Source organism: Gopherus flavomarginatus, chromosome 1, assembly GCF_025201925.1.
Source record: "Gopherus flavomarginatus isolate rGopFla2 chromosome 1, rGopFla2.mat.asm, whole genome shotgun sequence".
NCBI lineage: Eukaryota > Metazoa > Chordata > Testudines > Testudinidae > Gopherus > Gopherus flavomarginatus.
This window is the reverse complement of record NC_066617.1, coordinates 74449011-74476289: the sequence shown is the minus strand read 5'-3', so window position 1 is coordinate 74476289 and position 27279 is coordinate 74449011. Positions and strand designations below refer to the sequence as shown.

General features: G+C 41.1%; 1 protein-coding gene across 8 annotated transcripts in view; it reads left to right on the top strand.

Moving 5' to 3' along the window:
• The window catches only part of OSBPL8 (oxysterol binding protein like 8), a 215141-nt gene that overhangs the window by 142859 nt on the left and 45003 nt on the right, over positions 1-27279 (top strand). For 7 of the 8 annotated variants that reach the window (XM_050934840.1, XM_050934831.1, XM_050934821.1 and 4 more), the window contains 5 exons: positions 769-839; positions 9052-9132; positions 11211-11312; positions 12950-13153; positions 24541-24625. In XM_050934840.1, coding sequence (XP_050790797.1) covers positions 769-839; positions 9052-9132; positions 11211-11312; positions 12950-13153; positions 24541-24625 — 543 coding nt within the window. The remainder of the gene's footprint in view (positions 1-768; positions 840-9051; positions 9133-11210; positions 11313-12949; positions 13154-24540; positions 24626-27279) is intronic. The other variant, XM_050934847.1, reaches the window with a different exon arrangement.

Sequence of the window (27279 nt, the reverse complement as noted above, 5' to 3'; positions counted from 1 at the left end):
TGCATGTTTTGTTTTTTAAAAAGCAGCAAACAGTGAGGAGTGTCTATTTAGTTTGAAAAAAGTCAGTTCTGATTTAATATTTTTGCCTGTTTAAAACATTGTGTACTCCATGTGCACAATATAAACCTTTGTGGAGTGTAGAGGTGCACATTTGGGGCAATATTTATGGTGTATGTGTGAGCAGCTCAGAATTTCAACACTTCTAAGTCTGAAATGGCAGTTGGGAAAATTGTATATACACCTCTACCTCGATACAACGCTATCCTCGGGAGCCAAAAAATCTGACTGAATTATAGGTGAAACCGCGTGTTATTGAACTTACTTTGATCCACTGGAGCGCACAGTCCCGCCCCTCTTTCCCCCCCCCGCCCCCCCGAGCACTGCTTTACCACCTTATATCTGAATTCATGTTATATCGGGTCACATCATATTGAGGTCGAGATCTAATGTGAAATTTAAAATATGAATAAATACACAGAATAATATATTTTCAGTGAGGAAACTAATTTTGTTAGAAACTCAGAAGTAGCTGTACAGCAAGTGATATGTTGAAACCTCAGGATGTATTTTTACTAAGCAATGTTATTTAATCACATTTTATAAGGGCAGTGTTTTTTTATTTTTTTAATTTATTTGCATCATTCTAGATGATGACCAGACAAGTAAAAATTGCTAATTTATGTTTTACTTTTCAAGAGCCAGATAACTCATTTGAGTACACTACATTTTATTTTATCATATTGCAACAATATCATCTTCTCTTTTAAGGTTTTGATAGAGGGAAAGATGATGTGTCACAAAGTAAAGAAGATTCAGCACATTCAATGTCAAAAAGCAAGGTAAGAACAGCCAGCTTTCCAAAAGCTGGTTTTGAAATATGCAATTACACACTGGAGTTGTTCCATGCACTGGGTTTAAATGCAAGTGTATTTAGCCACAGTGAGTGTTAATCTGGTGGATTGCTGTGAAGACGTCTCAAGAGAGAAGGATTAAATATTATTAAAAGCATAGTGTCTACTTTATTAGGGTGACTTTAAACATAAACCTACCGTGCAAACTCAAGAAATTGAGTTATAGTTTCTCACGTCGTCTTGTTAAAAATCTCATTTAGAAGATGGCATCCCTTAACTTAAATCCACTGTACGTTTGGGCAGCACTGGTCTTGATATAGAATGTGAACTTCCAGCCTTCTGAACTGTAGGTGATAGTGCCATTGATTTGAGACATAATATCTCCTAATGGGACAAGTTGAGGGTTGTGAAAGAATCTTCAATGGGAAAAGGTGTGTTTTCCAACAATCATTCTATTTATATGTAGTTTGTGTTTTGAGATTCGAAAGTATTTATAATTTAATGTTGCTATTTAAGAGCATGAAATAGTCATTCATGAGTTCAATATGAATTCCCATTCCTGTTAAGCAATGAGGGCCTCCTAGGAGGTGCAAAGTGCCATCATCTCCCATGGCAGTCAGTCTACTGATCTTTAATATAAGAAACTATGGTCACTGGTTTCTTTACATTCATTTTAAAACTAGAGCTGGTCGTTAATTTTTTGACTAAACGTCTTTCATTAGAAAATTGTTGAAGTCGAAACTGTTCTCTGGAGATACTCAGTTTTGATTAATTTTGTATTTTAAAAGAAGTTTCAGAATGATCAAAACTGGTTTTTGTTTTGCGCAGAAAGTTATAACAAAAGTCCAATCTCCCAGCCTGAGTTTATAACATCAAAGCATCATTTACACAGCTACTTTTAGTGTGCAAACCCCACTTCCGTAAGTCTGTAGACCTGGTCTGGGAGACTCAAACCTCTTAGCTTAGATCCATTTGACTTAGAGCCTAATGAGTTATTCATATAAAGGTTTTCTGGAACTTGCCTCGATATTGTAAGATGTGGTATTTTTACATCAGACATTTTCTAAGAGTTTTAAGAAATTCACAGATTTTGGCCTAGGACATCTTAAATGTGGAAGGTGAGTGTGCTACTACAAAGAACACACTACTGCCATCTTCCCTTTTTTTTTTTTTTGCCTCACAAGTTATCAAGGCTAAATCCCCATTCTGGCACTTGGAGCCCAGAAGGTGGGGGCCTGCAAGGATTCTAAAAATTAATACTTGCCACTCCAGGCTTGTATTAAACTTCCAAGGTTACAGCTTTTTTCTGACCTTCCACCACCCAAATGTGCAAAAAAGCAAAAAAACAACAAAAAAACCTTGGACCCCAGAAGGAACACTTGGGAATTCCTCCCTGTGGGGTACCCTAAAGTCATTTCACCCCTTCTCTGGGGAAGAGCTGAAGGGAAAAAAAAAACACAAAGGAGATTAGCAGTAACCACCAGCTAATCAAACAGCATATGCACAAACCTCTTAGGACACCAAAAATCCAGTCCTGTTCTTAAAAAAGGTAAATTTTATTAAAAATAGAAAGGAAGAAAATACATCTGGAACTTAAGCTTTTGCTAGATTTTTAAAAGAGCAATTCCAAAAATTAAGCACCCAAACTAGCCGCCTTGGGGGTTTAGCTTAACAGTTACAAGCCAACAAAAGCATCGGGTTAGCCCAGAGGAGATCCACAAATAAATAAGAAATAAACCTGATCGTGTAACTTAGATGTTCCCTATCCAAATTATTTTTTCTAGGTATGGAAGATACTTTTGAATACCTGGTTCAAATCTTACACAGCATTCCTGCTTATAGCATCACTGCTCTGTGTTGCTCCAGCCCAGCAAACAGACCAAGGGAAAGTTTCTTTCCCAATTTTAAAAAGTTCTAGCCTTCCCATTGGCTCTTTTGGTCAGGTGCCCTCTTCCTCCCCCCCCCCCACCTGGGGGACTTTTTAACCCTTTACAGGTAAAGCAAGTAGAGAACAGCTACTAAGAGGGATTTTACAGCTAACTGGCTGGCTGGGTGTCCATCAAAGGGAGCAACCTGCCACCCCTCCCCCCCTCCCCACTTCATTACCACACAAGTACTTTAAGTTTGCAATCTATGGCTGCAGAAATCTTGCATTTGAAAAACCTGTACTTGTAGACACTGGTGTAATATGAGGTAATTTTTATTTGTGATGCTTTGTGACCCCCTAATTTTGCTATTCACATCCATGCTACAACTTCTTGATCAGGGCCTAAGTGTCTAATATGTAGGTCTGCCTTTGGTGACTCTTATGTGTTTGGTGGCACATGAAGTTTTAATGTGAAATAATGGCCATCAATATCTTTCTGATCAACAGTCTGTAATGTATATCTTTGTTTGATTATAAAAAAGGGAGGGATTTTGTACAACATCTGTATAAATAAGAGTAAAGAACTACTGCAGGGTTTCTCAAACGGGTCGCCGCTTGTGTAGGGAAAGCCCCTGGCAGGCCGGTCCGGTGTGTTTACCTGCCCCGTTCGCAGGTCCAGCCGATCACGGCTCCCACTGGCCACAGATTGCTGCTCCAGGCCAATGGGAGTCACTGGAAGTAGCGGCCAGTAAGTCCCTCAGCCTACATAGCTTCCAGCAGCTCCCATTGGCCTGGAGCAGAGATCTGCGGACAGTGGGAGCCGCGATCGGCCGGACCTGGAAATGGAGCAGGTAAACACATCGGCCCGGCCTGCCAAGGGCTTTCCCTACACAAGCGGCAACCCTTGTTTGAGAAACACTGAACTACTGTTTGGTCACTGAATTGAAATGATTGGTTTTTATCGATGAGATTTTTCTGACAATTTTTTCTCAGGGCATCTCTATAAGGACAAAGTGAAAGCTGTTTAGGTACCTTAACTCAGTGTTTCTATTCAATGGCAACCCCCCCCCCCCCATGTTAACACAAGGTTAAGGTTGCTTGATAGTATGTCGACCCCATGTAGAATGTTGAGTTGAAGGAAAACTCAGACTTCTGAAAACAAAGAAGTTCACAGTTAAGATTGCCATGCAACTTTAACGCTGCCCTTTTTCAGTAATGCCTGCTGCCAACCCCACAATTGCTATCTATTCACTCTCGCCCACTGGATTTCATCTAACATTATTAAAGGGAAAATAGGTTGCCCACATTACCTTCTGTCTCTTCTTCTGGACTTGGCAGTAGCCAAGGGAATTATTGGGACACACTGTAGGTGCAGTTAGTGTGTTAACTGCATTTTCTGCTTTTCAAAAGTTTGAGTTGTCCTCAACATTCTGCAAGGGACAGCATCCCACCAAGCAACCTTTTGACTGCAGCAGCAGTCAAAAAAGCTGACAGTGTTAGGAACCATTAGAAAAGAGAGAGGTAATAAGACTTAAAATATCATAATGCCACTGTATAGGATGCCCACACCTTGAATACTGCATGCAGTTCTGCTCTCCCCATCTCAGAGATGCATTAGAACTGGAAAAGGGCAACACAAATGATTAGCAGTATGGAACAGCTCCCACATAAAGAGAGATTAAAAAGACTGGGCCTGTTCAGTTTAGGAAAGAGATGACTAAGGGAGGGAATAGTGTGGAGAAAGTGAATAAGGAAGTGTTATTTACCCCTTCACATAATATGAGAACCAGGGTTCACCCAATTAAATTAATAGGCAGCAGGTTTTAAAACAATATACAGAGGTATTTCTTCACACACAATACAGTCCACCTGTGGAACTCATTGCCAGGGGATGTTGGAAGGCCAAAAGTATAACTGGGTTCAGAAAAATAATTGGATAAGTTCACGGAGGATAGGTCCAGCAATAGCTTTTTGCCAAGATAATTGCCCTGTTCTGTGGGCTTTTGATTAACTTATATTAACTGAAGGGTGAGTTCACAGTCATCAGTCTCAACGAGGCCTTTGATTAATCTAATGATTTGTGCCTCTCAGTTTACTAGTACAAGGCAGCAGAAGGAAACAGGATTTTTTGGCAGGCCATCTGTAACTTGGGAACCACTTGATCGAATTACCTCATATTTCAGTCATTAGCACTACCCCCCTTCCTCATGAGGCAGACCAATTTTAAAAGCAATCAAAATAATCATTTGGTTTTAGAGCACTCACAAGAGTTGAACTTTAAAGCATATAAACTGGTGGGAATGAAAACCCTTTACCTCAGTAGTTCTCAAATTGTGGGTCAAAACCCCAAAGTGGGTCGCAACAACATTTTAATGGGGTCTCTAGGGCTGGCATTAGACTTGCCTTGAGGCTGAAGCCAAAGCTAAGGCCCCCCTCCCCTTCCCAGGCCTACCTGGGGCTGAAGACAGGGCTTGGGCTCAGGCCTCAGTCCCCACTCTTTTGTTTTCAAAGTGGGTTGTGGTACAATGAAGTTTGAGAACCGCTGCATAGCTGTTTTTTCTGTACTGGTACAGGCACACTGCAAAAACCACACATTTTCTTAAATACTGTTCTCAGTTTGGGTCATCCACTATGTAGTGGGGTTCCATGAACCTGGTGTAACACCTGACAGATTGTGCCACTGTTTTGACCTGAAGCATAGTCATAGTTTGATGTCTAGCTCTGGCGGGGGAGAGGGAGAAAATTCTTGGAAAATGGCTGTTTTTTTTCAGGGCTTATCTCTGGAACCCCTGGCTCAAATGACTCCCCCCGCCCCAGGGGCACAGAAATCTTAAATTACTTCAAAGAAATCTAAGCATGTAGTTTTTAGAGGATTTAGGAAGGTTGACCTTTAAACAGAATTTGTGATACAGCCCTAACTATCATGCTGCTGTTGCTTACTATATTATCTACATTACCCTGATCGAGTGGTTTTATAGCCTATTTACACTGGAAGAAAAGAGCAATTTGTGGGAGAGAATATGACTTAAGTATTTACTCATAGATTATTCTCTGGTATGGAGGATACCCTCTATTCTTCATGCAAAAACAAAAGGTTGTTTAAATTGAAAAATTCAATGCAACCTTAACTATGGAGTTGCTATGGAATTTCCATAATCATCTTGCAGGTATTACATTTTTTTTAAACGCTTTTGCCGTGGTGTAGTATCCTATGGCTATTATTCCTATCTCCCAGCCAAACTGTTCTGTAGCTGATGGAATAGACTTGGAATTCTGTGATGTCATAGTTGAGAAGGCTAGACCATGTCAGCCTTTGTTCAGTCATTAAGCTCTGACTCTGGATTGCTTCAGATGCAAAACAATACATTCAGTTCTAGTCCACACTCAGTTCGTACTGGTCAGGGAAAAGGAGAAAATACACTTGGTTATTATCCAGCTTCTTTATGATCACAACAGTTGGTTGGTCCTGAAGCTTCTGAGCCCTCTTTTTATTCTGTGATTTTTTTTTAACTGAGATTCTCTAATTTATAATTTAACAAATTACTGATCTTTGTATATTAATCCAATTTATTTTCTCATCTTTCCATTTCAGGTTCTTACTCTTGTTTTCCATCCGATAACTTCAGTCTTTCTGTCCTTTCCAGTCACTGTCTTATCTAGACCTCTGTACAGCTGCAATAAGGAGACAAAAGATGTTTTCTTTCCCCCATTAACACCTCTTTTTTCACCTTCAGTTTTGCAGTAGCTGTTGGCCTGACTTTTGATAGGAATCAACGGCTCCCTAGACTTCAGGATAAGCTTTCAGAGATGCAATTGGCTGTTCCAGCTACAAAGGCTAAGTGGTAGCCCTAAGCATGGACTGGGCCACCAGTGATGAAAGTTACTCACCACCCAGTACAAGGAAGGTACAGCATGTACCTCACTAGGATTGCAGTTGGCTCCTTTACGATGTTTCCTGTTCAAAATGTTTTCTCCTGTCATTTTTTAGATGTGAATTTAGTGCTTGGGAAAGGTGCTGGGTTGACATCCCTGGAGTTTAAAGTCTTCCATTTATCTACTGAACAAGTTTCCCATAGGCAGTTTCATCACAATGCTTTTCTAACAAACTTCAGCTCTTGCATGGAGACCAAGTTTTCATAGTTCTAGGATTAATGTGCACCAGTGTGGGGTGCCACACACACATTTACATTTCAGATACCATTAGATTCCTTTTAACAGGCAATCTGAAAACTTCAAAGTGTTGTTTTGAGTTGTGTTCCGTTATGCCTTGCCTTTTGGATTCTCCTGGCTCATCTCTCCTCAAATGCTTGAAACAGAGTAATTATTTCTTCCCCTTCATCCAGTGCAGTGAAAGTACTTGAATCCTTATCACTGAATAGACCAAGGATTCACATGTCCGGTTGTGTATTTAGTTTAAATCTAAATTTTATTTTGTTCTGAACAGGCTTCTAATAGAAATTAACAGTGCTCCCTTCCCTCTCATTATTTCATACTTGCACATTTTAGACTCAGTCATTCCTAAGTGTTTCGGAAACAAACTTTTTGTGAATAAACTTTGTATTGGAATTTTAGATTTGAAACTGGACAGCTGGCTATTTGAAAGGCTAAATAGAGTAAGTGGTTGCTTTCAGAAAATTGTCCTCTAATTTATATTGGCATCAAGAAGGTTGTATTGGTACATGGGCATTTTGCTACAAAGCAATTCTTGTCAATCAGGGTTGTTTTGGTGCATAGAGAAATAGATCTCTTTTAAATTTATTTTTAGGTTGGTAAGCAATAACTACTGAACAGTTCCCAGTGGTGATTCACTGGATTGCAATAGTAATGACAAGTGATAAGTTGTAACAGCACAGCAGACTTCCCTTACAGATGGCCAGTTGCCAGTCTTTGGCTGGATCAGTCAGTGTCCTCTTCCAGTTCCCTTTCAGCTAGTGGGCAACAGATAAAAGATTCAAAGATTGATTCTTTTTATGACATGACCAAAAAAAATCATGTTATGATGAGTCAGCACATTGCCCAGCCATGAATGAGGACTCAGGTTTTTATAAGCAACCTTGAGTCCCACTCTCCAGTCTGGTAGCACTTGGGTGCTCTGCTGAGATATCTTGATCTTCTGGAGTTTGTAGGAGAGGGGAAAGCAGTGACTGAACTCTTCTTGAGCAATCGTAGTCCATTGACTCATGGAACAGATTTAAGTCTAGTATAGTCTGAAGAGGTTGCATGAAGAGCTGAGCTCCTCCCAATTTTCAATTCCTATGGTCCATCTTTCAGCCAAATAGAGCATTTTAAAAAAAAAAAAAAAGAACAAAACCATTCAGCTGGAGACGACTCGTGTCTGCCAATAGGGTGGGGGGTGGGAGGAGATTTAGGGCAATCGGCTTCAGCAGTGTTACTGAATATGCTCAATCTGTGTGAGCATGCTCAGTAGAAGTCATAGAGAAAATGGGGTGGGGGGGAGAACGTGACCCCTCTTCCGCTGTGCCTCCCTGCCCCCAGCAACAAATTTACTACATGTAGTTGAGCTGTTTCTGGAGGATTCACTTGCAGGCTCTTTCAGTCCTTAAAGTAACTGACAAAAGCAGGGGTCTCAAACTCAGTTTACCTTAAGGCCAGTGCCAGTCCTCAAATCCTCCCAGTGGGCCAATAATGTCACTGAAGATGGTGTTCAGAAAAGAAAAACGTTTATATTGTATTTTTTATTTCGAATTTCTTAGAAATAATAAAACTGTCATACAACTTTATACAATTCTTCACCTGCCAGAGAGTTTTTAGTGCTTTACAGACACCTGGCAGCACTTCAGTTCTGTCAGTTTTTTGATGTTTGGCCTCAATAACTGAGCAGTTGACACTTTCAGGATTGTAGCAAGGTGTGCATCAGATAGCTGTGTTCGGTATTTTGACTTGTTTGTATTCATTGTGGAAACAAGTGATGTTGCCTCCATGGCTGACTGCACGGCGACTAGTGATGCTACTCTGTCCCTCTCCCCCAGCCAACAGGAGCTGCGGGGGGGAGGCGGTACCTGCAGCAGACATTGCTGGCAATGTGTCTGCATGTGACTCTCCTCCGCGGGCCTTAGTGGGGAGGTTCTTGGGCCGCAGATGGCCTGCGGGCCAGGACTTTGAGAACCCCGGACAAAAGTATAACTCTGTACATAGTTTTTGAATGAACCACGTTGTGAGAAATTGATTTTTATTGAAGGAAATGAAAGGAAATGGTGAAGAGCTATAGAAATATCTGTGCACATCACTGTTTTTGTCTGAGTGAAACATTATCCTAATGGGTCCAGGTATCTATCAGCAATATTTACTTATTCTTTATTTTGTAAATTTCAGTCTGAATCCAAGCTTTACAATGGCTCTGATAAGGACATCTCCTCTACTTCAAGCAAGCTCACAAAAAAGGAGTCTCTTAAGGTATGTCACTTTCCAAAATAATTTAACAGCTTGAAATTTGACTTTCCAGTCAGCCCTCAGAAGCTAAATAGACCTCTCAGGTAGAACCCTGCATGGGAATTTTTTTTTTTAATCGAGCTCCCATCCTGCCTCGCAATACCCACTCCCTCATTGTTTTTGCATTTTTTATTCTGCTCCCACCTGCAAAAACCTTGGCTCCCACAAGAGAGACAAGTTCCTCCATGCTACTAAAAAAAATTTCAATTAATATATTGTACACCTCTACCTCGATATAATGCTGTCCTTGGGAGCCAAAAAATCTTACCGCGTTATAGGTGAAACAGCATTATATCGAACTTGCTTTGATTCACCAGAGTGTGCAGCCCCACCCCCCGGAGCACTGCTTTACGGCGTTATATCCGAATTCATGTTATATCGGGTCGCGTGATATCAAGGTAGAGGTGTATATATAAAAAATATTCAGACACAATTTTTACCACTAAAAGAATAAAGCTAATATTGCTTAAACCTTGTAAAAAAAAAAACAACTTTTAACTCCTGTCATAATAGACATCAAATCTTTCTATCTCTTGCTTAATTTTAAGTATTAAAAGCTTTATTTAAAAAAGAAAAACATGCTCTACATTGCTGAATTTCTGTTTGACAAACTGATGAGAGATTTAGTGTTTTCCTGCACATTACTGTAGTCTGGTTTTCTTTATGTCCACCCAATCCTTCCCACAACAAAGTACAGTTTACCTGCTCCTGCTATTATGGCAGTGGGTCCTTTGGGACCTGTGGGTTCCCAGTCCTGCTGCTGTGCTCCACTCTAAGGAATATCTAAGACCATTGCCTCATGATGATGCTAAGGTGACTTTGTGTTTCTGTGGTGCAGTCTTTAGGATCACGTGTAAAATGGGAAGAGCGCCACTTGTTGAATCACCAACACTGTCTTGTGGTACCAGTGTTTTCCTTGTTGGTGTTCCTCCATATACTGACAAGATCAGACCCTACAAAGTTTAAAATCACTGCCAAAGGTGTTTAGCACAGTATTTTTCAGCTTGGAGTCAAAACCAAAAAATCTTAAAAAAAAAAAAAAAAAAAAAAAAAAAAAAAAAGTTTGATTTGAACACAGAACAATTTTTTCCCAACTTTTCAACAGATTTGTTTTGACTCAACCAAAACATTGTCAACTTGAAAATAATATTTTTCTGTCTTTTTTTATTTGTGTTCAGTTTTTGTTGCAATTTGGTTGTGTGGATATTTCACCCTTTTTTATATATAAATTGGCCAGATTTTGAAATTGAACTGTTCATTTTGAAATGAAAAGTGAAAACAAAATAGTCCAAGATGAAACATTTCAAAATGGTCAAAAAGAAACATTTCAACTCTTGAACTTTTTTTTTCAACTGAAACTATTTGCCAAATTTCAAATAGTTTTGGGTCCTGAAAAATGCAATGATGAAAAAGCAATTCATTGAAGAAACTTTACCCAGCTCTTGAGGTGTTATAGCCACAGACCGTAAAGTGGTCGGCCACTGTGAAAGGAAAATGGCATCACTGAATTTCTACTGGAAAAGAAAATAAATAAAAAGTAAATATTTTCATATCCCTCTTTCATTATTTTTCAATATAATGGACATTTAAACATGCATACATCTCCTAAACCCGAAATCTGCACAATCGTGCCAGTGTATGAGAACTTGAAATTGACTGCTAATTGATTATAGATAAAAGTGAAACTGACTGGTCTACTTGCCTTTCTGATAAGGAGCAATGAAATAAACAATAAAATGGTTAAAAATAAGTGACTTCAGTTATTTAAAAAAAATTTAAGGTGATGTTTGTAACATTTTTTAATTTGACATTAGAAGTGACTTGTCTTGAAACTGAACAGGGAAAAGTCTTGTTTGTTCAAGACAAACATTCTTCCACATTTTAAAGCTGCTTCTTTGTCTATATTGTTATAGGTTGAGCTTTGCACCTTACAATTTTCTTGAGTTTTGTTAGTTGCAATGTTTTTTTTTTTATTGCTCTGACTTGCTTTTTCCCTGTGATTTAAAATAGTTTTTACCATCCTCTATATTTGTTAATTACAGGTTCAAAAGAAAAATTACAGAGAAGAGAAGAAGAGAGCGACAAAAGAATTGCTTAGCACAATCACAGACCCATCAGTTATTGTTATGGCTGACTGGCTGAAGGTCAGAGCTTGAGTGTGAAACCTGAGTTGAAGTTGTAGTAGCTGCCTGGTGTTTACCTACCAAAATAGAAAAGGCTCAGAATCTTAGTGTATTGCTGATTAATGTTTTTCATCTAGCAGAGCATCTATTAATTGCAACCCAGAGGCTCCATGCTTGAATCCTAGGGGATAACTGAGGATAACTGGCTGTTAATTACTGCAGTTGCCATAGTGACATTGATCTAATATGTACAGCAACTAATTTAAAAAACTTTTGGGGGTGATGGGTTTTTTTGTACTTGTTGATTTTATACTTGATCATAGAGAATTCCTTAATTTCTGTTAGAAGTCACAAAAGGAAGGTCAGTAACCATCTTAGGTATTTTAACACAAGTTCCTTCTTGCACATCTCTTCCTCTTTTTTTCTCTTTCCTCCCATATGAAATAGCTATAATCCTAGAAGCTTATTTCCATAGAAGAGATGAGAAGTTCATCTGTCCCAAACAGTGGGCAGTACCACTAGTGACAGGGCATTGCAAAAGCAGTGTGGGTACTTTCACAGAGATTAAACTAAATGGCTTATCCATAAGAGGTAATGTTTACCTTGCTCATGGAAAAGCCTTACTAAATAGAAAGATTAAATCAATACTACGGAGGTCAACAAATTGGTGTTTGGTCAGCCTGATAGGGAGGTATAAGTTCTAGAGTGACCAGAACTTAATCACAAACATCCAGACCCCAGATATTCAAATCCAGAGAATCTAAGAACTCTTGGTGGTGCACAGGAGGAGGTGCTCTTTCAAATAGCCAGTGACCCAAGTCAGATCTGGAATTTTTATATATCTATAGATTGGTTGGAAATACCTTGATTTCTATTCAAAATCAAGTATTAAGAACTCTGAGACCTGTTATGACCTACCATCACTAACAGTATGTCTGCACAACAAAGAAAAACCTGTTGCTGGCCAGTGCCAGCTGACTTGGGCAAGGGCTGCGGGGATATTTCATTGCTATGTAGACTTCTGGGCTCAGGCTGGAGCCCAGGCTTTAGGACCCTCTGACGTGGAAGAATCCCAGAGCTTGGGCTCCATCCTGAGCCCAGAAGTCTGCACAGCAACAAAACAGCCCTGCAGCCCGAGCCCTGTGAGCCCGAGCTGCCTGGCATGGGCCACCCCTGGGTTTTTCTTTGTGGAGAGGAAAACCTTAAGGAGGCAATTGCATTCTGCACCAACTGTATCTTTTGAGTTGCATTCATAGCAATTCTATTCAAAGTCTATTATAGTAAACCCATATGTCATGCATAATATTGCTAATGGTAAAATACGCTCTGGCCATGGACACTCCTGGGGAATCCAGAAGGAATCAGGTATCCAGAAGTACTTCCAGATTTTGAACCAATGTGTACATCGCTTGCATAACAAGGGTTATACTCACCAGCCCTGGAAGGAGGAATCTGCATCTAAACATGTTTCTGCCACAAGGAAGGAAAGAACACAGTTGTAGAATCAACGGACTTACTTTATTTTGGGTAAAACTGTCTATTGACTTGGATTCAATTTTCCTTTCAGCAGAAGGGGGATGACTTTAAAATTTATTTTTGACTTTATGATATTTATTTTTAATTGTCATGAACTAAACCCAATTGTTAATATTTTGTAGATTCGTGGTACATTGAAAAGCTGGACCAAACTGTGGTGTGTGCTGAAACCAGGAGTATTGCTCATTTACAAAACCCCAAAAAATGGCCAGTGGGTGGGAACAGTGCTCCTGAATGCTTGTGAACTCATTGAGCGGCCTTCGAAAAAAGATGGCTTTTGTTTCAAACTTTTCCATCCCTTGGAACAGTCCATCTGGGCTGTTAAGGTTAGTGAACATCCATTCTTTAAGAAGACATTGCAAAATGTGTCTATGTTCCCAGCATTGAGTAGAAGCAGCCTTACATTTGAGGCAATACACTTTTCTATATAGTCATCAGTGTTATGTCTTCTAGCTATTCTTAATTTAATTCTGTGTTAATACAGTGTCTACTGCTGTTCTTTTCATCCAAAAAAGTAACTATGTGACCTCTGTGATTTATACTGGGTAGATCACATGTTGGTTACATGAATAGATTAATCTTTTGGGGACCACTTAGAAATAAATAGGATGCTATAATCTTTGCTGAAGAGCATACACTGTGTTTCATGTAATGTCTTGCTGAAAAGTCTTTCATTCAGTATTTATAAATAGCTATTTCATTTCTTTAGATTTGATACTTGAGTAAATTAATAACTGCATACAAAAGCACTTGTTTTAATTACTTTTGTGCACAGCAATAATGATGGAGACCATGTAGGTATTTGAAGCTTACATATGATTCTGTATCTTAAAACATAGTGGTGGTGATCATTTGAACAGAAGAAACCCATTTATCCAACCCTCCCTTAACAAGCTCTCCACATTTCCGGAACAACTTGGACTCGAGGGCCAGAAGCGGGCAATCTCTCCTGTGGACACTAGATGGCGGTGTATCATCACATTTTTCCCATTCTCTGGTTTATCCAGAGTTTTTTGATAATCTGATCTGGCCCTGGTCCCAATTAGATTGAATAAACAGGGTTCTACTGTATTACCTTACCTCCTAACAGCCCTAATAATGGATGAGGAATTTATTATACTCTCTGCATTCTGCATCTGACACACAGATGCAAAGTATCTGTGCAGCTGTTTCATGTCATGTTTCATTGGTGATGAAAATGATAACTTTCTTCTTCATTAAGTTCAGGCAGTTAAAGTAACATTTATTCCAAGGAACTGTTGTCTGTTTGGAATCTTATCTCTTCTTAGTATGAAATACTCAAAATATTAGGTTTTTTTCAAATTGGTTGTAGATTTACTTTAGTCTAAAACCACTTACCTACCAATTTCTCATTGTTTGTTTGCTGCACAGTGATTTTCCCCATTCCTTTCCTAGCTATATGTATTTTGTGGTTAATGTGACTTAAAAGTTGATTACTTTATATGCATCTACATCATGAAAGTTGTTAACAGCTGTTTGACTAGGGTGACCTAGCTGTGCAGAAGATGACAAATCAGTCTTAGGCTGAGATCTGCATAAATCAAGCCTATATTTCATAATTGCTTTAACATTATTAAAGGTAGATCAAATTTTAAATCCGAATAAGTCAATATTGTCCATTTTAAATGTGCTGTGGGCTATTGCGGCATTTGTTCGTTCTGGTATGGCTATGTACAGTAGAGATTTATTAGTTTTAGTTAGAAGTCCTTGTTAAAATGAAGTCTTCTTCCCTGTCCTATCTCCCCCCATCATTAACAGCAATCTGCTAGTGAAACTATAGATCCTGTGGGAGGCAAACTTTCATAAGGATAGCAGCCGGTAACTTTACTCTCCAATAAACTTTCACCATTAGGCTCACAAGAGAAAAAGCTTGTTTTTCAACAAAGACCAAGAATGTAAGAATGACTATACTGGGTCAGACCAAAGGTCTATCTAGTCTAATGTCCTGTCTTCCGACAGTGGCCAATGCTGAGTGCCTCAGAGGGAATGAACAGAACAGGAAATCATCAAGTGATCCATCTTCGGTTTCCCATTGCCAACTTCTGGCAAACAAAGGCTAGGGACACCATCTCTACCAATCCTGGCTAATAGCTAGTGATGGACCTATCCTCCGTGAATTTATCTAGGGTTTTTGGAAACCTGTTATAGTCTTGGCCTTCACAACATCCTCTCACAAAGAGTTCCACAGGTTGACTGTGTGTTGTGTGAAGAACTCCTTCCTTTTGTTTGTTTTAAACCTGCTGCCTATTAATTTCATTTGGTGACCCCTAGTTCTTGTGTTATGAGGAGTAAATAACACTTCTTTATTTACTTTCTCCACACCAGCCATGATTTTATAGGCTTCTATCATATCTCCCCTTAGTCATCTCTTTTCCAAGATGAAAAATCCCAGTCTTATTAATCTCTCCTCATTTGGCAGCCATTCCATACCCCTAATAATTTGTTGCCCTTTTCTGAACCTTTTCCAATTCTAATGCATCTTTTTTGAGATGGGACGACCATATCTGCATGCAGTATTCAACATGTGGGCGTACCGTGATTTATATAGAGGCAATATAATATTTTCTGTCTTATCTATCCCTTTCTGAATGATTCCCAACATTCTATCATCCAGTTAGGGAACAGGAACAATACAGTGTAACTTCTCTCCGATCGCAACTAACCAACACATCTGCAATAGTGAATATCAAAGCCTCTCAAAACTATTTGCAATCAATCAGTAGGTTTTTAAAAAGTATCTAATGTTTTCAGAAAACTGATACATTATAGAAAATCATAATTTACAAGCAATTATCAAAAAAGTTGATTTGTTCAGTTATTCACTGCAAATTACTCATTCAGTTTTAGTCATTGTACTTTGCCTGAGCATCTAAGCATATCACCACCTTTTTCATACCAACAGTCCAGTCTTTATCCCTGAACGATAGTAGTCTGATACAGAGTAATTAATGTATCTAGTATAACCCAAATTAGAGTCCAGGTAATTTGTCTCACTGACAGACTTCTAGCCTCAGACTGTAGTCTTGCCACCTTAAGATTTTACACATTATCACAATATCCTTCCCCTTAGTTAAGGTACTTTCTAGATCACATACTCATATTGCTCATAACATCTAGGATCTGTGGTGATCTATACTTGGAGGATTGACAGTTCTTCCTGCATTAAAAAACTGTGTGGTTTCTTTCACAGTCTGACTGGTAACTCCGTATCTTATAATGTCCTTCTTGCCAAAAATACTCTTCATAGACCCACCAATACCTTTTGTCTCAATTCTGAGCACTTTCTCTTGGGGAACAGTTCTTGTTTTTAATCTCTGTAATAGGAGTTCAGAAATTCCTGGCTATGGTTGAGACTAGCACTAGCCTGTGTACATTGTTTCTTTAACACTGGCTGTTCCATATTATAGCTTCTAAAAGTCACTGTCGTCATCTTTGAGTGATTGTTATATTCCACTGTGGTTTACACATGTGCATCAAGCACCCAGAGCTGGAGAATTTGTAAGTAATGTCTATCGGGTCTTACATGCACCCTGGCTCACCTCGTGCCTCCATCTGAGGGGATAAAGGATGGGGCATACCGACTGTCTCTCCTGTTACTTCTCACCACGTTGTGGTCTGCTTCGGAACCTCCAGTGTCTGTAGCTTCAGCTTCGTCCTAAAAAATAAGAATTAGATTTAGCTTTGTAAAAATTGTTAAAACTATTTACAGTTTGATAGAGTTTGCATCCCTGCCTCCTCTAAAACCCCTCTACTCAGTACTGCCTCTGGGGGCCACTTTCATGAGAATATTCTTAAACAAGAGATGGACTCCCTATTAGGGCGAGAAGCGATAGAACACGTCCCTTCTCAATACCAAGGGAGCAGGTTTTACTCAACTTGCTTCCTGGTACCCAAAAAAAGGGTGGTTGGAGACAGTTCTCGACTACTGCCATTTCGATCACATCGTTTGCAAACTCAGATTTCACATGGTCATGTTGGCATCTACAATCCCATGTTTAAACCAATCTCAGCTTGGTTTAACATAGGCTTGTTGCATTTCCTCTGCACATTGAGAGGGAGGCGAACTGGATAATAAATTCATACTGGTCAGGGTTTTGACCAGTTCAGGATGCTACAGCTCTGGGGCCCTAGTCTGGGAAGCTGATGCTTATTTTGGCTGTAGCCTCTCTTTTGTTGGTTTATGCAGTGGCTGGTCAGAGAGCCTGCATGTAATTGCAGCTGGGTGTGTCCCTACCTGTATGTATGCTGGAGGAAGTGTAGGACCAGGAGTAGGTCTTCAGCTTGTCACAGCAGCACAGTGGGAAAAGAGGCCAGGCTGTTGGATCAGAGGGCTCAGTGGTACCCCAGTTCCAGGTGGCACCCCGGGGGAACTCCTCACATCTACTCCCAGGGTGATGCCCTGCTTCTTCCTCGATCGGATCAGTTCAATTATGCCTTTCCTCTGCTACCACTTCTACCACGAGTTTTATGCAAAATCTGGCAGGGCAGAGGTCATGTTGGTCGTCCATTACTGTCCCCAGTAGTTCTAGTTTCCCACCCTCCTACACATGTCATCCCGGCTACTAATCATCCTCCCAGTGTTTCCTGAGCTCCTGACCCATTGGAACAGCAAGATCGAGCACCCTGATTTGTGTCCGTTCCACCTCAAGGCTTGATATTTGGATGGGTATCATTGTTAGAATGTTCAGTTGGGGAGTGAACCTAACCCAGCCTTGAGAGACATTCTTTCTAATATTAAGAAGGATTCCATTAGAAGATGTTACTCCTGAGAGGATTCTATGCCATATAATCACATCAGTTTCAATTGTTTTACAAGCAGCAACTATTTCAGAAGGTGCCTTTCCTTGATATCTGTAAAGTGGCCACTTGAGGCACTGTTCATGCATTTGCAAGACATTATGCCCAGGTGCAGGACTCCTCTGCTGATACTTCCTTTGGGACTGCAATCCTCCACTCAGGTCCACCGTCTACATCAGGGGTCTCAAACATGCAGCCCACAGGGCTATTTCCTGTGGCCTGCCAAGCGGCCCATGCCGCTGCCCCCCCACCCCGGGCCTACCTCCAGGCCAGGGGTGGGCAAACTACAGCCTCAGGATTGCCCCCCTCGAGTCGCTGCCACCCTGGAAACCGAAGCCCTCCTGCACCCCAGTCCCCTGCCCTGAGCCCCCTGCCTGCACCTCAACCCCCTTCCCTGAGCCCCTGATGCATCCCACACCTCAATCCCCTGCCCTGAGCCCCCTGCTTACACCCCAGCTCCCGGCCCTGAGCCCCCTGCCTGAACCTAAACCCCCTGCTGCACCCCAACTCCCTACCCGGAGCCCTCTGCCTGCACCCCACACCCCTTCTGCACCTCAACCCCCTGCCTTGAGCCCCCTGCTGCACCCCACACCCCAACACTCTGCCCTGAGCACTCTGCCTGCACCCCACACCCCTTCTGCACCTCAACTCCCTGCCCTGAGCCCCTGCCAAACTCCTCATGCACTCTCTGGGGGCAGGGAGGGGGTGGAGTTGGGATGGAGACTTCAGGAAAGGGGTTGGAATGGGGGCAGGGAAGGGATGGGAAGAGGTGAGGCCTAATGGAAGGGGTAAGTGGGGACAGGGCTGGGGGCAGCGAGGAGTGTGTGTGTCAGTGATGCGGCCCTCAGGCCAATGAACTAGCCCTCATGTGGGCCTCATGGTCATTTGAGTTTGAGACCCCTGGTCTACATCCTCACACCTTCCTCCTACTTCAATAGTGCTTGTGAGTCACCCATGGTGTAATACAATAGGAACCATCACTCAAAGAAGAGGAGGAAGTTACTGACCTGTAATAGAGGTTCTTCAAGCTGTGTGGTCCCCCTCTGTATTTCATTTCCCTCCCTCTTTCCTCTCTGTTTTGGATCTTCTCTGATTTGCAGGAGAGAGAGAACTGGAGAGATGGTTGGTCTGCCCCACCCTTTATGCCCTCAGATGGAGGCTCGAAGTGAGCCAAGACACATGCATGGACCAACTGACCTATTTTCAAATTCTCCAGCTCCGGGCGCATAGTGCACATGCATAACCCACAATGGAATACAGATATGGACTGTCCATCTCTAAAAACCTCCATTACAGGCCACTAACTTCCTCTTCACTTGCTTTTGTTCAAAACTTCTTGCTTTTACATTCCTTCTTCTAATTTACCAGTTTCCCATTAGATTCATTGGGCGAAGTCCATCCCCCAACACCCAAACAGGTTTTCTTATCAATTAGGCTGATTGACAGTATATTTAACATAGCCTCCAACCATGACTACAAACCCCTTTACCTATTGGTTGTCTTAAAATTCCTCTAAAGATACCTATGTAGAGTGTGCACTTGAGTGGTGTTTTCAGTCTTTTATCCTCGAAGTACACTTGACAGAATAGAAATATCTGTAGGAATAGCACTGTTTAAAAATTCCAGCTGTTTAAAACATTTGTTTAGAGTTTATTTAGGTCTGTCAAGCGATTAAAAAAATTAATCGTGATTAATTGCACTGTTAATAATATAATACCATTTATTTAAATAGTTTTGGATATTTTCTACACTTTCAATATATTGATTTCAATTACAAAACAGAATATGAAGTGTACAGTGCTCATTTTATATTAATTTTTATTACAAATATTTGCACTAAAAAAATTTTTTTTCAATTCACCTTATACAAGTATTGTAGTGCAATCTCTTTATCCTGAATGTTGAACTTACAAATATAGAATTAAGTACAAAAAAAACTGCCTTCAAAAATAAAATAATGTAAAACTTTAGAGCCTACAAGTCCACTTAGTCCTACTTCTTGTTCAGCCAATCACTCAGACAAACAAGTTTGTTTACATTTGCAAGTGATAATGCTGCCCACTTCTTGTTTACAGTGTCACCTGAAAGTGAGAACAGGCATTCGCATGGCATTGTTGTAGCCGGCGTTGCAAGATATTTGTGCCATATCCACTAAATATTCATATGTCCTTTCATGCTTCAACCGTGCATCCATGCTGATAAGGGGTTCTGCTTGATAACCATCCAAAGCAGTGTGGACGACGCATGTTCATTTTCATCATCTGAGTCAGATGCCACCAGAAGAAGGGTTGATTTTCTCTTTTGGTGGTTTGGGTTCTGTAGTTTTCACATCTGAGACTTCTGAAAGCATGCTCTACACCTCATCCCTTTCAGATTTTGGAAGGCACTTCAGATTCTTAAACCTTGGGTCGAGTGATGTAGGTATCTTTAGAAATCTCACATTGGTACCTTCTTTGTGTTTTGTCAGATCTGTAGTGAAAGTGTTCTTAAACAACATATGCTGTGTCGTCATCTGAGACTGATATAACATGAAATATATGGCAGAATGCAGGTAAAACAGAGTAGGAGAACATACAATTCTCCCCCAAGGAGTTCAGTCAGAAATTTAATTAATGCATTTTTTTTAACGAGCATCATCAGCATGGAAGCATGTCCTCTGGAACGGTGGCCAAAGCATGAAGGGGAATACAAATGTTTAGCATATCTGGCATGTAAATACCTTGCATTGCCGGCTACAAAAGTGCCATGCAAATACCTGTTCTCACTTTCAGGTGACATTGTAAATAGGAAGTGGCCAGCATTATCTCCCATAAATGTTAACAAACTTGTTTGTCTCAGCAGTTGTCTAGAGAAGTAGGACTGAGTGGACTTGTAGGCTCTAAAGTTTTACGTTGTTTTGTTTTTGAGTGTAGTTATGTAACAAAAAAAATCTACATTTGTAGGTTGCACTTACATGATAAAGTACTTGTATGAGGTGAATTGAAAAATACTCTCGTTTGCCATTTTTGCAATGCAAATATTTGCAATAAAAAAGAATACAAAATGAGCTCGTCAACTTTGTATACTGTGTTGTAATTGAAATCAATATATTTAAAAATGTAGAAAAACATCCTAAAATATTTAATACATTTCAATTGGTATTCTATTGTTTAACAGTGCAATTAAAACTGCAATTAATCATGATTAATTTTTGTAATCACAATTGGGTTTTTTGAGTTAAGCGCATGAGTTAACTGCGATTAATCAACAGCCCTAAATTTAATTTGAGGTTTATATCTGGAGCTTTTCATCCTTTGCCATCGCTTTGCCACACTCTCCTACTGATTCCTCTTGCAGAAGGCACTTGGAATCTACAGTGAGGGGAGTCATAGAAGTACCTAGAACAGTTAGGAACCTTGCCACCTACTCATAAGTCTGGTTCTGGAGGGGAGGAAGGTACCTCCACCGTAACCTAACTTCAAGGAGGAGGCAAGGAAACAAGGTAAAAGTGCACAGGGTGCTGCTGACAGACCAGGTCATAGAAGTTATTTGCCACAGCCAACTAAAGCCTCCAGTTTATTTTTTAAAATTAATCTGAAGACCTTTCTCTTTAAAGTGTGGTTCTCACTCAAGCCCATTTAAAATAAGTGTCTGAAGAGGAAAATCCAATGAAAGGAGGCAACTCATCTACAGAACCATATCTTCATTAGTTGTTGCTGTGAGTGACAGTAGAGCTTCCTGCATTGTAATCAGAGGCGGTTCCAGGCCCCAGCACGCCAATCGCATGCTTGGGGCTGCATGCCACGGGGGCAGGGCCGTCCTTAGGCATAGGCAGAATAGGCAGCCGCGTAGGGCCTCTCTCTCCCTGAGGGCACCACTCTCCAGGCAGCCCAGACAGTGTAGAAGCAGGGCTGCTGGGTCCTAGAGAGAGCCGAATGCAGCACAGTCTGAGGAATGGGATTGGCTTCTGGGGTCTCTGGGAAGGGGAGGGGTTAGGGTTGGGAAAGGAGCTCACCTGTGAGTGTGACTCTTTCCCCCCGGCTGAGGTCAGGTGAGGCAGGCTTTGTGGCTCTGGAACCAGTATCCTTTGTTGTCTCCCATAACATCCATTCTTCTCCCCCCTGCCCCACGGATCACCCCCTCCTTTCTCCCTCCTCTCCAGGAGCACCCCTCTCTCTCTCCTCCCTCCCCTCGTCAGGGCTGGGTTGGGTGAGGTGCTGGGGGGGAGGGGAGGCTGGCTGCCTGCCTGCTGAGGAATGAAAGTGAAAGTAACTCACTTCCTCGGCAGGCAGCCAGAATTAGAATGTCACACAGGGCTTGGCTGGGGTTAGCCAGATGTGTGAAAAATCAGGATAAGAAATTGGAGTAGGGTGAGCAGATATCCCTGTTTTATAGGGACAGTCCCAATTTTGGGGTCTTTTTCTTATATAGGCTCCTTTTATGCCCCCCACCCCCACCCATCCCTGTCCTGATTTTACACACTTTCTGTCTGGTCACTCTAGGTGGGGGTAATTGGTGCCTATATAAGACAAAGCCCCAAATAACAATCCTGAATCCAATTTCAATGTTTTTTTTTAAATCAATATCTTAGCCAAAACCAGAAAATTAAGTTGTTGACAATTATTAGTGACAGGTTTGGTTTGAGGCAGGGAGTGGGTCAGTTTTCATCAGAGAAACAAAAAATGTTGACTGACTTTCCTATAGCCTGTTACTCCTGATAAGAGCCCTCCAACAACTGTAATATGCTCATCTCCTTACTAGTGTATAAAGCAGGGTTCGGCAACCTACAGCACACCTGTCAGAGGTGGCAGGTGAGCTGATTTTTGATGGTATGCAGCAGCAGGCTGAGCGGCTCAGCCCATCACTGCTCTGGGATTCCGGCTGCTGCCCTATTGCCAGCTGGGATACCAGCCATCAGCCCCACTCAGCACCTGCTGCTGGCCTGGGGACCCCCAAGGAATCCCAGGCTGGCAGTGGGCTGAGCAGGCCAGTTGAACCACTCAACCTGCTGTCAGCCTGGGGTTCCATTCACTCAGCCGGCAGCGGGCTGAGTGGGCTGGTGGCGGGCTGAGCAGGGCCGGTGGGGGGTTGAGTGGCTCAGTCTGCTGCCAGTCTGGGGTGCCAGCAGCACTCAGCCTACTGCTACTCCGGGGTTCCGGCTGCCGGCCCCTTGCCAGTCAGGAGCTCAGCTGCCAGCCCCACTCTGCCTCCTGCCAGCCTGGATGAGCAGAATCCCAGGCTGGTAGCGGGCTGAAGGGGGGTTGGCGGCTAGGATCCTGGCTGGCAGGAGTTGGTGGTCAGAACTCCAGACCAGCAGCAGGCTGAGCAGGGCCTGGGATCCTTGTCTAGGGTTCCAGCCACCAGCCCGCTGCCGGTTTGTGGTTTCATTTACTCAGCTGGCAGTGGCCTGAGCAGGACCGGTGGCCAAGACCTCAGATAATAACAATAGTTTATTTATATAATATAGACATAGAGAGAAACCTTCTACAAACATTAAAATGTATCACTGGCACGAGAAACCTTAAATTACAGTGAACTTGGCACACCACTTCTGAAAGGTTGCCGACCCCTGGTATAGAGTGACCATATGTTGTACTAAGATTCTCCTGCCTTTTTTTTTTCCCTGTGAGTCAGTATAACTTTTGCCAGCCCAGAAGTTGGGCAGCCAATGTTTTACGTTTTCACAATGTTTTCTCCAACTTTCATAAAGTAAACACATAGTTAATATGAGTTAAAAAGGCCAGGGACACTTCTTTGTGAAGAATCTGTACAGCAGATCAGGCCCATAGACGATCCAGAAAAGAAATTTGAGGTTGAATTTTTTAATGTTGTGATGGATAAAGCAGTATCTGCTGTTGATGAAAGGTTTAATACCTTGCAAGTACACCATGAACAGTTTGGATTTTTGTATGACATAACTAAATTCAACAAAATAGGAAAACAAGAGCAACTAATGACAAAGTGCAAGAATCTAGAGAGCCTCCTGAAGCACGGTGATAGTTTTGATTTAAATGGACTTGAACTGTATGAAGAATTGAGTACACTGTCATCAATGTTGCCACATGCAAAATCGGTGATGGACATTGTACAGTTTATTCATACCCGCAAGCTTGTTGACATATATCCTAACGTGTACATTGCCACTCGTATTCTACTGACAATTCCTGTAACAGAAGCATCAGGAGGACGGAGTTTCTCAAAACTAAAGCTCATTAAAAACTATCTCCGCTCTACAATGAGTCAGGAACGCTTGACTGGTCTTGCTATTCTTGCGATCGAACAAGACACGACTTTGTCTTTGTCATACGATGACATTATTACTGATTTTGCAGCCAAAAAAGCCAGAAAGATTGCTTTTAATTAAAAACAAATCTTTGTTTCAATACCTCTTCATATAAATTTCCAATAAAATTTTGATAAATTAAAAAAATATATATTATTTGCATCATTCTGTCATATCAGAATTTTTTCTATTGTGCTGCTTCTTTAGTGCTAGTCCATCAGCATTACAGTGTGCTTAATTAAGTTAAACTGGTTTTAATAATGTGAATGTGGCAAGTTTTCCAATACTATAAGCTTATGTTTGTGTTGCTAAGAGCAGATCAGGCACAGGGGCACCAGTTTAATAATCTCGCCTAGGGCACCATAAATCCTAAGGCTGGCACTGCACGGAGGGGCGCTCTGCTGGTCCCCAGGAGGGCAGCAGGCAGGCAGCCTTCGGCAGCATGCCTGCGGAGGGTCCGCTGGAGCCGCGAGACCAGCGACCGGCAAAGCGCCCCCTGCGGCATGCCACCATGCTTGAGGCAGCTAAATGTTTAGAGCTGCCCGATTGTAATTAGCTTGTTATTACAGCAAACAAGCATGAAACAGCTGATTCAAAATAATGTTTACGGGTGTTGTATTCATATATTTCTAGGGTCCTAAAGGTGAAGCGGTTGGTTCTATAACTCAGCCATTACCCGGCAGTTATTTGATCATCCGAGCAGCTTCAGAATCAGACGGTAAGTAAATTTCTTGTTTAGTTTTTATTTTTCATTTTTAAAGTGCTTGCTTATTAGAGATTCAAATTATTCCATTTCTCTTGTACAGTGTGTAAGAGCATCATATTTGCAGATCCGCAGTTCAATTGAACGTGCTCTTTTTATTAACCCAATATATTAGATAGCTGTAATGCAAGCATTTTTATTTCATATCATGAAGTAACTTTGCAAAATTTTAGTAGTTATAAATGTTGACTCCTTTGAACTAAACATTTGAGCCTACTTAAGAGACTAACAAAACTGTCTTGTAGAAGAGGTGTTAGTCCACATTAAATGCCAAATATCTTGGAAGATTCTAAATTAGAAAGAATTTCAAAAGACTATTGTGTAACTTTGGTGAGCAGCTGCTATTCAACTGCACTAGTTAATTAACTTAGCACTGCAGTATACATTTTATACAGGTCTTATTGTTGAAAGGGTTATGGCCAACTTAAAATCTAGTAAATTTCAAGAAATGAATGAAAGGTAATTTCATGACATAGTTGTCCTAAGTTTGCTTTCAGTTTATTTGGTTTTATGATCAAATTCTTATTTTTCAAAATGCTTTTTGCTCCCTTTTTGCTATTGAAAGATCCCAGAAAATTAACCAAACATGGGAAATAGTAAAGGTGGCTATACATAAAGTATTACAGTGAAAAAAACACAGGTTTTTCTGTGATCTTTCAACTATGATCTTTGGTCTAGTCTGTTAGAGTTCTTTGGGTGTATCAACAAAACAGACAGAAAACAGAGGAGCAATAAATGGTCAGTTTTCAAGATGGCAAAAAGTTAATGACTGGGCGCCCCAAGGTTATGTTCTAGGACTGGTTGGTGGTTGATCCCTTTTTCAGAGCATTACCAAATTGAAGGGCAAATTTTGCATGTGACAGAATTATTTACGTTAGCCAAAACTAGAGAAGGCTGTAGGGAACAGCAGAGAAATCTAATAAAGTTAGGTGACAAAGCACAATAGCGGAAAAAGGTCATTGTTGTGAATGGAGAAATGGTACATTGGCAGGAATAATTTGAACTAATCAAACATTAGCTGGGGTCTGAATTATTTAGTCAGGGGGAAAAGGATGGTGTTATTGTGGACTACATGGTGAAAACGTTTCCTCGGTATAATTGTAAACTTAAAACGCAAGTATGTGTAAAGAATGGAATGTCTGAATTGGACATTTGCTGATGTGTTTTTGTAAGAAGATGCCTTTAAGAAAGTACTGAAGTTTTACATATTCATAGTAAGGAACAAAAATATTGCAAACAGGGAAGGAGAATTCAGTACAATTGACACTCCATGCTTGAAAGTTGAGTTTGATAGAACAGAGAAATACTAGAGAGCAAAATAAATGCTTTCAATATAGTAACATTTTCTAACTGCTTAAAGTGCATATTAGGTCAGGGGAGCAGGAGGATGATGTCCTTCTGAATGAGGTGGAAGGTTGGAGATGAAGAGTGAGTGTCTGCATCCATTGGCAGGCAAAGAAGGGAGGTGGCAGTCTGCCTCTATCAGGGAAAAGGTATATCTGCTGTGGCTTCTTCGTTTAAAACCAAGGCTAAGATTTTGTCTCGGGTACTTTTTGTGTGTTAAAAATTCATGGAAGCCCATGACCTGTCCATGACTCTTACTAAAAATAACTGGGACAAAATGGGGGCGGGGGTCCATCGCCTGTTGAAACGGATCTTTAATGGTCCATGGGCAGATTGTTACCAGTACCAGTGAAAATTCAGGTTCAATTTGCTCATGTACAGCAACTTATTTGAGAGAGACTCACACAAGCAATAAAAGGTTATGTAATACGTCCTCCTAATAAGCCTTAATTCCCCAAGCATAAACCCTCAGTAACTATCTTGGCCCTACACCGTATCCTGACTGGCAAACAAAGCAGGTAGAGCTACCAGTCCTAGATAGAGACTTCTCTCTTCTCTTTTCAAGTACTTGGTTACTCTGAGGCCCTCTGGTTCAAAAGTCCCACAGACGTCCCTTGTAGCAGGGTGTTGGCTACCCTAAGACCCTCTATCTTAAAGCGTCACAGACCTGTTCAGATGTTAATTGGAGAGCTAACTAACTAATTAACTCTGCATGTATGGTATCCTTAACATTTATACACGTTGCTCTCAAAGGAGTCATGTCCCAGAAATATGCCCTGTGGGTGTTTCATTACTGGTTTTTCTAATTAACATTTTTAAGGGGACTGCAAAATAGACAGAGTCCAAAGATCAGTTGACGTTTACCCTCTCATCAATCACTCACTTGAGCTCTTAGTGTGGTGCCATCCTAAAGGGTCATTTTGACCCTGGTCATTCAGTACCAAGCTCACTGATAGCGTGTCTTCTGCGTTTTCTTTACTTTTGTGAGCTGGCCATCCGCTGACATGACCAGAGTTCCAAGCTGAAACACACACAGATAGAGCCTCTGATTAACAATTCAAGTGCAATTTCAGCACACTCAGTAAATTTCCTTACAAATGGTCTGATGTTAAGAGAGCCCTGCTCCCAGAATCCTCTAGCCAGTTCAAACATACCAAGCCATACAATACTCATGTTCACCACATTCATTCATATCAATCACAGTAATTCACAATAATAATTTGGCACCATTGCAACATCACCCATCGCTGCTCTTGCTCGCGGCG